At 30.8% G+C, this 13,767-nt stretch overlaps 2 protein-coding genes across 2 annotated transcripts; both read right to left on the bottom strand.

The window, feature by feature from the left end:
* Window positions 1-1,253: 1,253 nt before the first annotated feature.
* Window positions 1,254-4,238, bottom strand: LOC135961091 (uncharacterized). The gene is made up of 4 exons (XM_065512574.1): window positions 3,995-4,238; window positions 1,794-1,882; window positions 1,572-1,728; window positions 1,254-1,500 (listed from the first exon to the last, which is right to left on the bottom strand). Exons 1-4 carry the CDS (start codon window positions 4,140-4,142, stop codon window positions 1,361-1,363), a joined length of 534 nt encoding a protein of 177 aa, XP_065368646.1. The 5' UTR covers window positions 4,143-4,238; the 3' UTR covers window positions 1,254-1,360.
* Window positions 4,239-9,130: 4,892 nt separating this feature from the next.
* On the bottom strand, window positions 9,131-13,473 carry LOC135962443 (uncharacterized). Its single transcript, XM_065514370.1, has 4 exons — window positions 13,257-13,473; window positions 9,922-10,010; window positions 9,689-9,845; window positions 9,131-9,616 (listed from the first exon to the last, which is right to left on the bottom strand). Exons 1-4 carry the CDS (start codon window positions 13,402-13,404, stop codon window positions 9,489-9,491), a joined length of 522 nt encoding a protein of 173 aa, XP_065370442.1. The 5' UTR covers window positions 13,405-13,473; the 3' UTR covers window positions 9,131-9,488.
* Between the last annotated feature and the right edge of the window lie 294 nt (window positions 13,474-13,767).

Raw genomic sequence — 13,767 nt, forward strand, 5'->3', positions numbered from 1 at the left:
CATAAAATAAAATTCATATGAGGAGTTTTATTTTTCCCGTCAGAAAATAAAACTCTTTTCGTTTATTTTCTACTTATTTTCAGTATCTTTCTATATTGAGTCTATCTGATATAATGTTTGAGAAAAAAAAACAACAATGTGATAATAGAAATCAAACAATAACAAATTAAAATGTCACTTGATTTTATTTTAATGACAATTTTTTAAATTGCTATGCAAGGAGCTTTACAAATTTTAATGATCTGACCAGCAGCAAGCTTTAGGTGTCAATTTACATAAAATAAGTTTTATTTTCTGACGTAAAAAATAAAACTCCTCAAATGACTTTTGTTTTATGACGGAAAAAATAGAACTCTTTTTTTAAGAGTTTCATGAGAACTTTTATTTTTACGTTGAATAATAACTGTTTTAGATGGATTTTTATTTTTAAATTCACAAAATAACTGTTATAAAATAACTTTTTTGATATCACTCATAACCGTTACGGTGCCTTAATAAAATTCGAACTAGATTGAATATCGAATAACTTAAAAACCGTTTCGGTAAATTTATATGAGGTTCATAACGTATTAATTTAAACTATGTATTTGCATTAAATAATTCTACAATATGTCAAAATTTTTCCCAAAAATTACAAAACTTCGAAATTTTTTGGAGCTACAGGAGAATTTATGTCCTACATTGAAAACGCTTTTCAAATATCTTTCACATAATAGCAATATTTCATATCGAGGGCCTATATTCAAAACCCTCTATCTTTCAAATGTTCAGTAAAACAGCCCCCATATATGGTGTGAATTTCATAAGAAACATACATATTTCTATCTATCTAATTATATGTGAGATTCAGTAGTTGCTTTAAAAAATTATTGTAGAATATCGAATTTTAATAACTCAAGTGATATGAAAAAAAAACAGTTTTTTGGCTCTCCTGAAAGTTGTCTTTTTTAAGATAGAGGGTTTTGAATATAATATAAAATTCTTCAAAAAGTACATTTTTATCCTTGATTTTAGTTGGGAATATCTTCCTTAAATTTTTTCTTTTACAAACGGGGAAGCCTTAATATAAAGATAGGTATAACTGTAGGTATGTATATATTTTTATAAATACAATACATACAATTTCTATTAGGCAAACGTACGTACTCGTAAAAATATTTCTTCCATTTTTTGTCGTTTTCAAATATATTTTTTGTCACTGCATTACCGACTACTGCATTACCAAACATCGGAGTGTAAAGTATAAAGGATCGTTATATAATTTAACATAATTTATTAAATTTTAAAGACACTTAAATTATTTAAAATGCATTATAATAAATCGTTATAAAACTAATAAGCATTTTGAAAACCTTCTGGGTTATGCCTTATTATAATAGGTTGGTGTTTGGTGGTATTCCGCTTGTCTACCGTCCGTTACTCGACCAATCTGTTCAGTATTTTTCTTGCGTATATCGCCAAATAAGGTAAAAATGGGCCATAATATCAAGGCTGAAATACCTGCATAGAGAGACAATAATATGCAATTAATATTTATATAAAATAAATAATAGATATAATATATAACTTACCAATACTCAATAAACCCACAATCAAAGTAATTACAATATGGCTCAGAGGGTAGCCTTGGAATAGAGTACCAATAAAAGTAAATAAGAATTGTCCACAATTAAGAACAAAACCAATGCCACTAAGTATCAGCCAGGGCATCATCAATTTGTGACGTCTCTATAAATATTTGAAATTATCTCAGCCGCTTAAAATTTAAGCAATAATTTCAAAAAGAAACCTACCTTTATGATACCCCTTATGAATATACCAGATACAATGGCCATTATAACACATACTACCAATATTACACTAAATACTTTATTATACAGGCCTAGAAATATGTAAAATATGTAGAACGAATTATTAAATTAAGTAAATGAAAACGATAATTTCATAGAATTGAGGGGAAGGAAGTAACCATCAGCTCTCATTTAGCACTTAACTACTCATATTTTGAGGCCAAGAACGACTCAAGCCAATATTGGATACTCTGTTCAAAAGTGAAGCGTATCCCAGAGAGAGCGTTCTGCATCGATCGAAAATAATAGTAGTCGGAAGGGGCAAGGTCTGAACTATAAGGCAGGTGAGGCAAAACCTCACAACCACTTCATTCTAAATAGTTTTTAACAGGTATTGAATCATGTGGCCAAGCGTTGTCATGATGGAATCAGTAGCATTCGGTACAGGTTTCCTGTGATGGTCTGGCCAGATTTCAGCAGCTCATAATAGATAGGACCCTTTTGGTTCCAACCGAACGCAACTGATTCGTTCGAAGCGAACTCTTGTACACATGTTGCAATACCTGTTAAAAAGTATTTAGAATGAAGTGGTTGGGAAGTTTTTCTTCACCAGCTTTATAGTCCAGACCGTGCCCCGTCCGACTACTATTACTTTCGATCGGTGCAGAATCCTATCTCTGGGATACGCTTCACTTTGGAACAGATTCGTTTGGATCGGAATCCATATGTTGCCAGAAAGATGGCCAAAATACTTTCAATAAATTTATATTGTACAAATGTTAAAAAATAAAGAAGTTATACACCCATATTATACATATTTAGAACCAGTGTTTAAAAAACTAGCATACTAGTAGCAGTAGCAACGAAAAAACACAAGTAGTCTAGTTAAAAAAATTAATAAAAACTCGGAGTCAATAATTACTACTACTACTGCTACCTTCACATTTTGGTAGCAGTAGTTGTAGTAGTACTAATAAAAGAAAAATTTAAAAGCAGCAGAGTAATTTATTTTCTATTGCTACCTTAAAAAAGAAAAAGTTTTGATGTAGCAGTCATTAGTTTTTTATTAATTCTGCTACTTTTAAAATTTAGTAGTAATAGAAGTAGCAGTTGAGGTAGTAGAAGAAGTAGCAGTTAAGTAGCAGTTGAAGTAGCAGTTGAGGTAGCAATAAAATAAGTCAAAAATAAAAATCTTCAGCCAAAAAATTATATTATGTGTTGTTGTTGTGAATGTATATTTGTGTATGTTGGTCGTGTTGTAAACAAAAGTTCGGCTTTTTTGTTATACACACAGAAAACACGATCTTTCTGTTAGCAACACGAACATCTGAGACGAATAAAATCGAATAATTCTTTCAAACTCTCTCAAAACAAAAACAACACACAGTGTTTAATTCTGTAAATTTTGGTGTTATGACTGAAGATTTTCTTTTTTGACTACTTTTATTGCTACCTTAACTGCTGCATCAACTGCTACTTAACTGCTACCTTAAAAATTAAAACTCGATATAGAGCAGTAGCAATGATTTGTATTTTTATGCTACTACTCCATTTACAATTCATGTTTTATTACTACTGCTCTGTTAAGAGTTTTATATTTTGAAGGTAGCAGTAGTTTCAAAAAACAAGAAAACGAAAAAAGACAAATGCTACTGCTACCGCTACATACACTTTTTTGAAGCAGTAGTTGTAGCAACAGTTAAAAATTTGTTAGTTATCGTAGCTTTTTAAACACTGTTTAGAACGTTTTCAAGTATTTCTTTTTGGAGTTGGCATATTTTGTTTAAAACTAAATCAGAAATTGCCTATATTTAACATATAATAAAATGTGTTAAATACATTAAAAATAAAGTAATTTTTTCAAAACACATTGTGAAATTACCAAGGAAATTGGCACATATTTTCTTGGAAAAAAAACCTTTCCAAATGAGTGAAAACCCCAGCATTTACATATTTAAAAAGTGTGATACCAAAACGATTTTAATACGTTTTTGAGGCTTAGCTTACTAAATAAGCTAACGATCAAGCGAACTGTTCATTGGAGAAAATTAAATACAATTTCATGTTCACTGTAAAATGATTAATTGTGTGTTCCAAGTATTTACCTGAATAATAGATATTAATAATAAATTTATTTATCATTTATCAATACATTACTTCCTTGCCCTTCAATTGTCATAAAACCAAACTTAATCACAACTTACTGATGGATTCTCTCTGCTGTTGAGTCGTAGGCCCAATTGCATTTATATTTCCCAAAGTGATGATTGAATAAATGATACAAGCCAAGTTGACTAGGATATTTAGGATGCCAACAACGACACCAAGGGTGGAACGACTCCAGCACTTCATTGTTTTAGAATTTTGTTTTTAAATTTATTTCAAAATACGTTTTTCTTTTTCAAATTTAGACTCCGTTAAACCAACTGCTCACTGTTAAACACTTTGCGTTACTAAATTATGTGTTGAACGCCAACTAAATGTGTACTCTCATGTCATCATATGTACAATATATGAAATTGAATGTTAAACAGAGAACAATATTAAATGTTGCTGGTAAAACCGATATTAACTTTAATGCTACTAAGCCGAACTTGATGCACCCACCCTGCAACAAAACACGAATCCAAAACGAAAAAAATTCAATCAAAATAATGGGCTCCAAAATTATATTCAAAATTGGTGAAATCTTACTATGCAAAATTATTTTTTTCCATTTTAAGTTGTTCAAACGTAATGTTGAAATGACAGATGATCCCTTTAATAAAAAATGTTAGATTTAAGAACAGCATCTAACCCCGATGAACCAGTCAGATAACTAGTTCTGTATTAGTTATTTTCCCCCTAATCATGTGTTACAAATGAAATAGATAAATTATTATATCGTGCCGTTTTTTAAAGATACATACGAAATAAAAGAGAGTGATTGAGTTCGATATGTTTTATAATTTTAATTATTCGTAGGGGAAACACCAAACAATTCAATAAAAGAGGGGTTGCCATTGCACTGTGTGTTCAAAATAGAAAATATGGATTCCGAGCAAAAAAAAAAAACTGCTCATCTTTTGAGGCCAATAACGAATCAAGCCAATATCGGATATTCTGTTCGAAAGTAAAGTGTATCCCAGAGAGAGCGTACTGCATCGATCGAAACAAATAGTAGTAGGACGGGCCAACTATAACTTCCTTCCTTCTTCCTTCTAAATAGTTTTTAACAGGTATTGCAATATGTGGCTGAGCGTTGTCATGATGGAATATTACGGTTTCATGTCTGACTGCATATACTGGGCGTTTTTCGTCCAATACTCGCTTCAAGGTTTCCTGTGATGATATGATCAGATTGCTCCCACCAAATACCTTAGCGCCATGGATATTTAGCTTTGGTGTCGATTCGGCTGGTTGGCCGGGGTTCACATACGATCTCTTACGCTCTTAGGTTATCGTAATGGATCCAAGTGCAAAAATGATTTTATTTTAAAGCGTTCAAGCATCATTTCAGACATGCAAAATCGTCTTTCTAGTGTTCTCGGCTTCAATTCGTATGGTACAAAATTTCCCTGCTTTTCAATGCGTTTTGAAATTCACAGAGAAAACAGATTCGTGTTCACAACCGAATTTGGTGCCAATCGGCTACAAAATTTTAGAAGTGACAACAAAAGTTCGGTTGCTTTAATCGAAATTCTTCTCTGTCCAATGATTTTCTGTTACTAAAACCGAAAAATTCTATGTGTACAACCGAATCATTCGATTGGCAACAAATTCAGTTGCTATTACGAATCTGTTTTCTGTGTATATGCAAGCTCTTGTTGCCTCCAATTCCTGGTCTTCAAACTTTTTTGGCTGGCCTGGGCGATTTTTGTCTTCCGTGTCAAAATCACTTCTTATGATTCCATATAAATAGTATTTATTCCATATAAATAGTAAAATTTCGCATATATCTGAACTTTGACCTCGATGCGCGTCCAGAAATCGTTGTCCGATTTGGCCCAAATTTTCAGCATTTAACTTTTAGGCCTAGTGTCACAATATTCCACCTGGCACTCTTCAAAATTTTAACAAAAATTTTTTTCCAACAATATGCTGAATCTTGCCATTTTGTAATATATTTTTTTCACTGCATTGCCGACTACTGCATTACCAATCAACGGAGAAAACTAAAAGAAAGAAGCTAATTACTGCAAGTTATTTATTTAGAAGCCATTAATGAGACTAGTGGAAAAAGTTAGTTATACATATTATATATCAAAGTGTAGGAAATTGTGTCTTCTTTTCAAAAATATATAAAATTTTTAATAATTAAATAACTTCATTGAAGATTTTTTGTAAAAACTAATTTTTAGCAATAAAATCTCTTTTATGAATTCTTTTCAATGGAATTTTACAATAATATAGAAATAATAAATTAAGATTTACTATTGAAAATTCCAAAATGGTCAAAAAACTTTTCAAAAATCCCAAAAATGGTTTAAATCACACGATCTATGGGACCAATTCTGACAACCGAAACGTGAGAGTACTAGCTTGCATTGCCTTATTGAAACTAGAAAAAAACTCAAACAAAAAAATTACTCAAAATAATCACACATACGAGTGTTGTTTTTGTTTTCACATAGTTTTTTCTACTAATACATTCTCACCACTTAGGTTTCTGACAACTGAGTTAGGTCTTTGACAGCAGAGTTTCCGCTCTATGTCTATTCTCTATGATTGAAACCATACGAAAATATCATCCTATTTAGACAGAAGTAACTAGAATTTCAAAAATATGGAAACTCTGTTTTCAAATTTCGAAGAACCGGTATTATATTGTAGCAACTCAATTGAACAGACAATCAGAAATAAATTGCGATGTTTGTTTATTTACGTATTAAAGTTATGTATATTTATCTTAAACAAAATGAAATTATTCTTTATAAGATGCATAATTATAAATTACATACATATCGTCCCATAAAATGTAAAAAAACTTAACAGCAAAATCTCCAAAATCGCATCATTGCTTGAAATTAAAATATAATAAGGAAAACTACCAATGCGGAAATGTGTTTGTCAATCTGCCCAGCAGTCATCAATGTATCCCTTATAGACAGTAATTGCAAGAAATGTCTGATCACTTGGCTGAGACCTAATTGTATATTTTGGGTCATTTGACATGTAAAGAGAGTCTCAAAAGTGAGTAAACACCACAAATTATTTGATTTTTTTAAGATAATAGGTGTGTTCGCGTACTTTCCAGTAACAATATATCCAGTAACTTTATTTCAGAGAGTAAAGAGTTGCTGTTGCGTTCTGTTCCGATCTGAATTTTACTTATGGCAGTTAGTTGTTCTGTGACAAAATATATAATTTTTCTTTTCTTTTAACACATAATTCCTCTTTAAAACACATTAACTTACCTGGCATTCCCATTTCCTTTGATATTTTCGACCAGATGGCTCGTTTTTATAATAATTTGTTTCTTTATTTGAAAAGCCGCTGTCACTTACAATTACGTAGACAATTTTTGTTTTTAACAGGTTCGTCCGGAACAGAACGGAACAGCACAGAAAAACTAACTACTTATACATGTTTTTCATGTACAAAAGAGAAACAGCTGATTCGGAACGTAACAGAAAGTAAAGACTAATTCTGCCTTAAACGAACGGAATCCCGTAACTTCCAGTGATAATTTGTACAAATTATCAAGTACGCGAACACAACTAATGAAAATATTAAAATCTATCCATCGATTAAAATTTAAAAATTTCGGTTTATTGGAGATTATTGGACTGAATAATAGATTAGGTTCTGAAAAAAAAATTTAAGTCGGACTATAACGATTTTCATGATCTTAAAAAAATCAAAAAATTCCCTAGTGTTTACTCACTTTTGAGGCTCTCTGTAGTGCAGAGAGAAGTCAATTGGTTACTTTATACATCCCATGTAACCTAGCGTGAAGACAATTGACATAGAGAATAGACATAGAGCGGAAACTCTGCTGTCAAAGACCTAACTCAGTTGTCAGAAACCTAAGTGGTGAGAATGTATTAGTAGAAAAAACTATGTGAAAACAAAAACATGATTATTTTGAGCCATGGTAGGCGTTCATATTGTTCAGGTTACGATGATTTTCGTCAAAGAACCCGAATGTGAACAAAAGAGCGTAAAAAATACACACAATTCATTCAGTTTCTTGATGTTGTTGTGGATATTTTATTTTTTACCCAAAAGAGCACACAAATTAAATGCCTCTTTTTGCCTACCAATGATTTTGAGTAATATTTTTGTTTGAGTTTTTTTTCTAGTTTCCGCTCTATGTTTGTCTATTCTAGTAACTTTAAACGTTTATTTTGTAACGTAAAGTCAATTGCCACTTTAGTGTTTCTAAGTAACCTAGATGTAGTCACTTTAAACGTTTATTTTGTACTGCACTTTGAAAAGTAGTAATTCTACCACCCAGAAGTAATATATTGGAGAGTTGTCGGAGGATTGTTTGTTTATAAGCAATCGGTTATTGGACTGTCTTTGAGATGATAAGAAAATGTTTAACTGACTATTTGAGGTCAATTAGCTTTCACTTGTGTCCGTACATGTTAAAATAGCTAGTTACCGGTATATGAACCCAATACTTTGGACCAGCTATCCGACAGTCTCATTATAATCAAAAGCTATCAATTGACCCCCTGCTTAGGACATGCACGTGTTAAAATAACTAGTCACGTAGCTAGTTATGTAACTAGTTGTCATCCTAAATGATAGGTAAAATTACTAGTTCGGGATAGTCTCCTAGAACTGCTGGGTGTTTAATAATTAAATATAAGAAATTAACTTCATATCAGAGATACTTTTTAGTTTGGGAATTATTTTTTTTCCCATAACTTCAAAAATTGTTGAAATGGTGTTACGTTGTTTTCATTTTAGGTGACGATATGTGGTGTTTTCAAAACTATTGAAATTGTTCTCTGGAATTTGCTAATTTGAAAATTTCGTACTCGTATCAAGAGAGTAACTCAATACTTTTCATTGGAAATTTGAAGTTTTATGTTTATGCCTAATAAACAGAAATTTAATTAATGCTTGAAACAGAACTGGTTCCTGACGTTCGGACGTAAATTTACTCAATGGCAATGTTTGTTTTCAAAATAAACAAACTAAAAATCTTATTTGTGTGGAGTTTTTTTTTCCGAAGAATCATATAAATTGAATGAAATTAATTTTTAAATTCTCTATATAAGGGGTAGGCGTTGGAGATGGAATTACCAGTTGTCTGTCTGTATGATTATATATCGACATGCGTAAAAAGTCTCGACACAATTTCATCATTAAACGGGATAAACTTTTATTTATTAATAATATTTTTTAATGAAATTTTGTACTTACATGTATAGACTTAGGGTGGGTAAAATGTAGAAATACACATCGCGAATTTTGTTGTATGGGGCATTCCAAGAAAATTTGCCGAAGAAACTCTAGTTCAAAAGTTAACTTCGAACACGCGGATTTAATTATGAGAAATTCAAATATTCATAAATTTTCAAAGATTTGACTTTCATTTTTGAGCTATGGTTTCTTCGGCAAAGTTTCTTGGAAAGACCCATACAACAAGAATCGCGATCTATGTCGCAAAAAATTTAACCCACCCCACTATACATACTTAAACATGTGTCAACTACAGTTTATTGATCGTACAATATTTTGATCGAAAACAGTGGTTTTGAATTATTCGAACGATTCAATTGAGCCCGCATGTGCTGACTGATATTGAATTTGGCATGCATTTTCAACATTCTGCCGGCGTATATCTCTAAATAGGAAAAACATCAGCCATATTATTAAGCCGAAAAGACCTAAAAAGATTCGGTTTAAAATAATATCAAATCGAGTAATAAATTAATTATATTCTGTTAACCTTAACTTACCTATTGACAATACACCCACAATAAATACTTTTACAACTGAATACAGGGTAACTCCATAGATAATGCCGGCAAATATATGATATATGAAACGTAGACAGTAGACTACAAAACCAATGCCACTAAGTATCAGCCAGGGAACCATCAAAGTGTGTTTTCTCTATTTAAATAAATATATATTTGAAATTATTTAGCTCTTTACGAATTTATAGAATTACTTCTTCAGTTAAACTTACTTTTACAATACCCACTACTAGTAGTCCAGATACACCCATCATTATTAAAGACATTACCATTAAAATAATAAATATTGCATTAAATGCGTCTGGAGTTAAATATAAAAAAAGAAATATTATTAAATTTAGATACATGTTTTATAGAATAGAGGTTTAGCAATTTACAAAATAAGGAAATAAATACAGAAGATTTTACTAAAATCGATCTACGTTAATCATTTCAACACCGAATTATATCCATAGATTTTTTCGGTTCTAGCAACAGATAGTCAGTATTTTCAATAAACTACAATTTTTCTTTAAAGTTTTTTTTTGCAAATTAGCACAGGTTTTTATAAAACAGTTAGCAGATAATTGCAGCTGAAATTTATAGTACTTAATCTTGATACTTTACAGTATTAGATGTAATTTACACTTAACCTCTAATAGCCCCTTTTAATTTGTTCTGGCCTTTCAAACTTTTTTTTTAATTTAGTTTCTATAGATTTAAAACTAGTTCTAAATCACTTCACTTTTATATAAAACTAGCTGAACGCCCCGACCCGGCTTCGCGCGGTAGCTATTTGCTAATGTTAGTTCATCAAGTTTTTCCAAAAAATTCTCTTATTAAGAAAAATGAGAAGTGAAAATTAAAATTTCCGAATTTTTTCCATTACAAACCATATCCTGAAAATTTCGAATCGAATACAAAAAAAAATCAGCCAAATCGCTCCAGCCGTTATCACGTGATGCCATTACATACATGGAACATTTCATTTTTATACCCTACACCACCATTGTGGGGAGGGTATAATGCATTTGTTCAGATGTTTGTAACGCCCAAAAATATTAGTCTAACACCCACCTTAAAGTATACCGATCGACTTAGAATAACTTTCTGAGACGATTAAACGATGAACAGTGGTATGAGAATAAAAAAAGAGGGAAATAAATCTCTAACTTCTAAATCCTTACGCCGATTTAAATGAAATTTTACATGCGCAAAGAGGAAGAGTAGTCGAGTTTAAATTTTAAATTTGGACCTCATGACCCCACCAGGAGCGGGACCAGGGGTTCCCAAATTAGGACACCTCGGGTATGTTCAATTTTTAAAATAATCCTATTTCTTCGTTTGTGTTCCGATTTAAAAAAAATTACACATATAGAATCTCCTCGTAGCTATCAATTATCTCTTACAGCTTAGGAGATATTCGCATTTGAAAATTTAATTTTCAACATTTTTACCCACCCTACTCCAGTTTTTTGGTGACCGCGGTTCCAAATATTCCCCAATTTTCTTTTATAGGATTAACAATAGATCTATATATGAAATAAAGAAAGAAGTGTTTAAAAATCATGGCTGAGTCGAAAGTTACATGCATTTGAATTTAAAAAAATTAAAAAAGGCGATTTTTCGCATTTTTTTTGGGAAAAAAGTATTTTTATTCTTTTTAAGTTATCTAAAAAATTTCTAAGAGGATGTACAATGAATTTATACTTTTTTAAAATCTAACTTTACGCGAAATATTTTAAATGAAAAAAACATTTATAATTTTTGATACCGACGGTATCAGGTCCATTAAAAAAATGCCTTTTTTTTATATAAAATTCAACTTTAGGGCAAAAATTCTCAAATCGCATACTCGATATCAAAATATAGTAACCTATTTTAGATGACCCAATAAGTTCTTAATTATTTTGTAAAGCGTTCCGATAACCCCGCCCTTATTATGATAACAAATTTCAAAATTTGTTTTTATTTTTAAGTTTTCCCTAATTTATTTGACAAGTAAAAAACACAAGGTAGACATGTTATATATCAGTGGATAGAGGATTTTGTCTACTTTTCAAAAAATCATGGAATACTTTTTTGAAAAATATGACAAAAAATGCTTTTTATTGAATTTTGCATAGATACAAATTTTTCAAATTGAAATAAAATTTTTATTTATGAATATTTTTTAATGAAATTTCACAGTTATGTAGATTTTTCTATTTAAAATGGAAAAATAAAAACAAATTTTGAAATTTGTTATGAAGTATCCCGCAATTCCCAAAAAAATCTTGAAAAATCCCAAAAATTGGCGTAAGGGTTTAGAAGTTACAGATTTATTTCCCTATTTTTTTATTCTCATACCACTGTGCGATGTCCGTCTGTCTGGCTGGCTGTCCATGCAAACCTTGTGCGCAGAGTACAGGTCGCAATTTTGAAGATATTTCGATCAAATTTGGTACATATAATTTTTGCGGCCCAAGGACCAAGCCTATTGAAACTGTATGAAAGCGGTCCATTATTTCACCTAGCCCCCATACAAATGTACTCTCGAAATTGGACTTTATCGGTCATAAATGTTTAAGTTATATATGTATCTACACAAATTTCGCTCCAAATAAGTTTCATATATACAAAATTCATGTCACCAAATTTTGCTACGATCGGTCCATAATTAGTCATAGCCCCTATATAGACCCGCTTCCGAAAATCACTTAAACGTGCATAAATCTCCTAAAAATTTTGGTATATACACAAAATTCAATATAAATAACTTTCATTAAGACATAAATCACACGACCTAATTTCAAGGTGATCGGTCCATAATTGGTCATAGCTCCCGTATAAGGCCCACTTCCGAAAATCACTCACGAATATAAATTATTGATATTTTAAAATAAAAATGTTTTTGCTCAGTTACTTGGTGTAGGGTATTATATGGTCGGGCTTGACCGACCATACTTTCTTACTTGTTTTTATTTTGCCTTAAGCTTTTCTCCACTGACAGGCAAATTTTTACATCGCTTTAAAAGTCAATTATGGAGTATTTTTTCGACGCTGGGACATTCCACTTTTCGCAAAGTTATTTTTATTTATAGCACTTTTATTGTGGCATAGAATTCAACTTTGTATTTTTTTGTGTGTTCATACTATCAAGTGTTCACTCTATCCCGACTCCACTGTATTCAAATGAAAAAATCTGAACAATTCCATTTTCAAGGTCACCAAGATGTATTAGTATTTTAAAAGTTCTATATAATTAGTTAAAGCCCTTTTACACGATCATATTTTATGACATATATTTGGGACAGTATCATATTAAAATGAGTTTTTTACAGCTTTAACATTTAAAGTGAACAATGTGTAATATCTATATGAGATACTAATGAGTCTCTTTATTTTGTGAAAGTTTTCCAAAAATCAGTCTACAAGCGGATTGAATTTTATTTGTGTTACTGTCCCAAGAGTCGTAAATCAAGTCTAATTGTTTAAAGCCACCTTTACCCTTAATAACATTTATTTTCAATTAATTTTTAGCTTTTTTTCCTCTTAAATCGTAAAATACAATTTTGTCTCAACTTACAGCTTGCTGCATTCCGCTGATGGATATTTTTAATAGCCGCTTGTAAAGCCAGTGCATAGACGAAGGTATAACAGGTCAAAACAAAGTAGATCAGGACATTTAGACTGCCAATGATGACACCAAGTGTGGAACGGCTCAATAACTTCATTATTTTCAAAATTTTCAAAATATTTTTTCCAATAAATATATTAAAATTTAGGATCTACTTAAGTGAACTGATTACAACAACTCACTAAGGAGTATAAATTCAATGCCAACTAATTAATCATGTAAAGAAAAAATTCTTTTGATTCATCACATACAAAACTTATTTAATCATAATTTATAAAAAGAAATTAAAGTTAAATGTTATTAGAATGCGAATTTAATGGTTTTCTCTTTTCTAATAATATTGAACATTGGTTTCTTTATTTAAATCATGATTAACTTTGATATTTATTGAATATAAATAAACTTTACTTTACATGATTAGTTGGCGGTCAGAACCTTAATAATGCAAAACTTTTATTTA

The sequence above is a fragment of the Calliphora vicina genome, chromosome 5 (assembly GCF_958450345.1).
Source record: "Calliphora vicina chromosome 5, idCalVici1.1, whole genome shotgun sequence".
NCBI lineage: Eukaryota > Metazoa > Arthropoda > Insecta > Diptera > Calliphoridae > Calliphora > Calliphora vicina.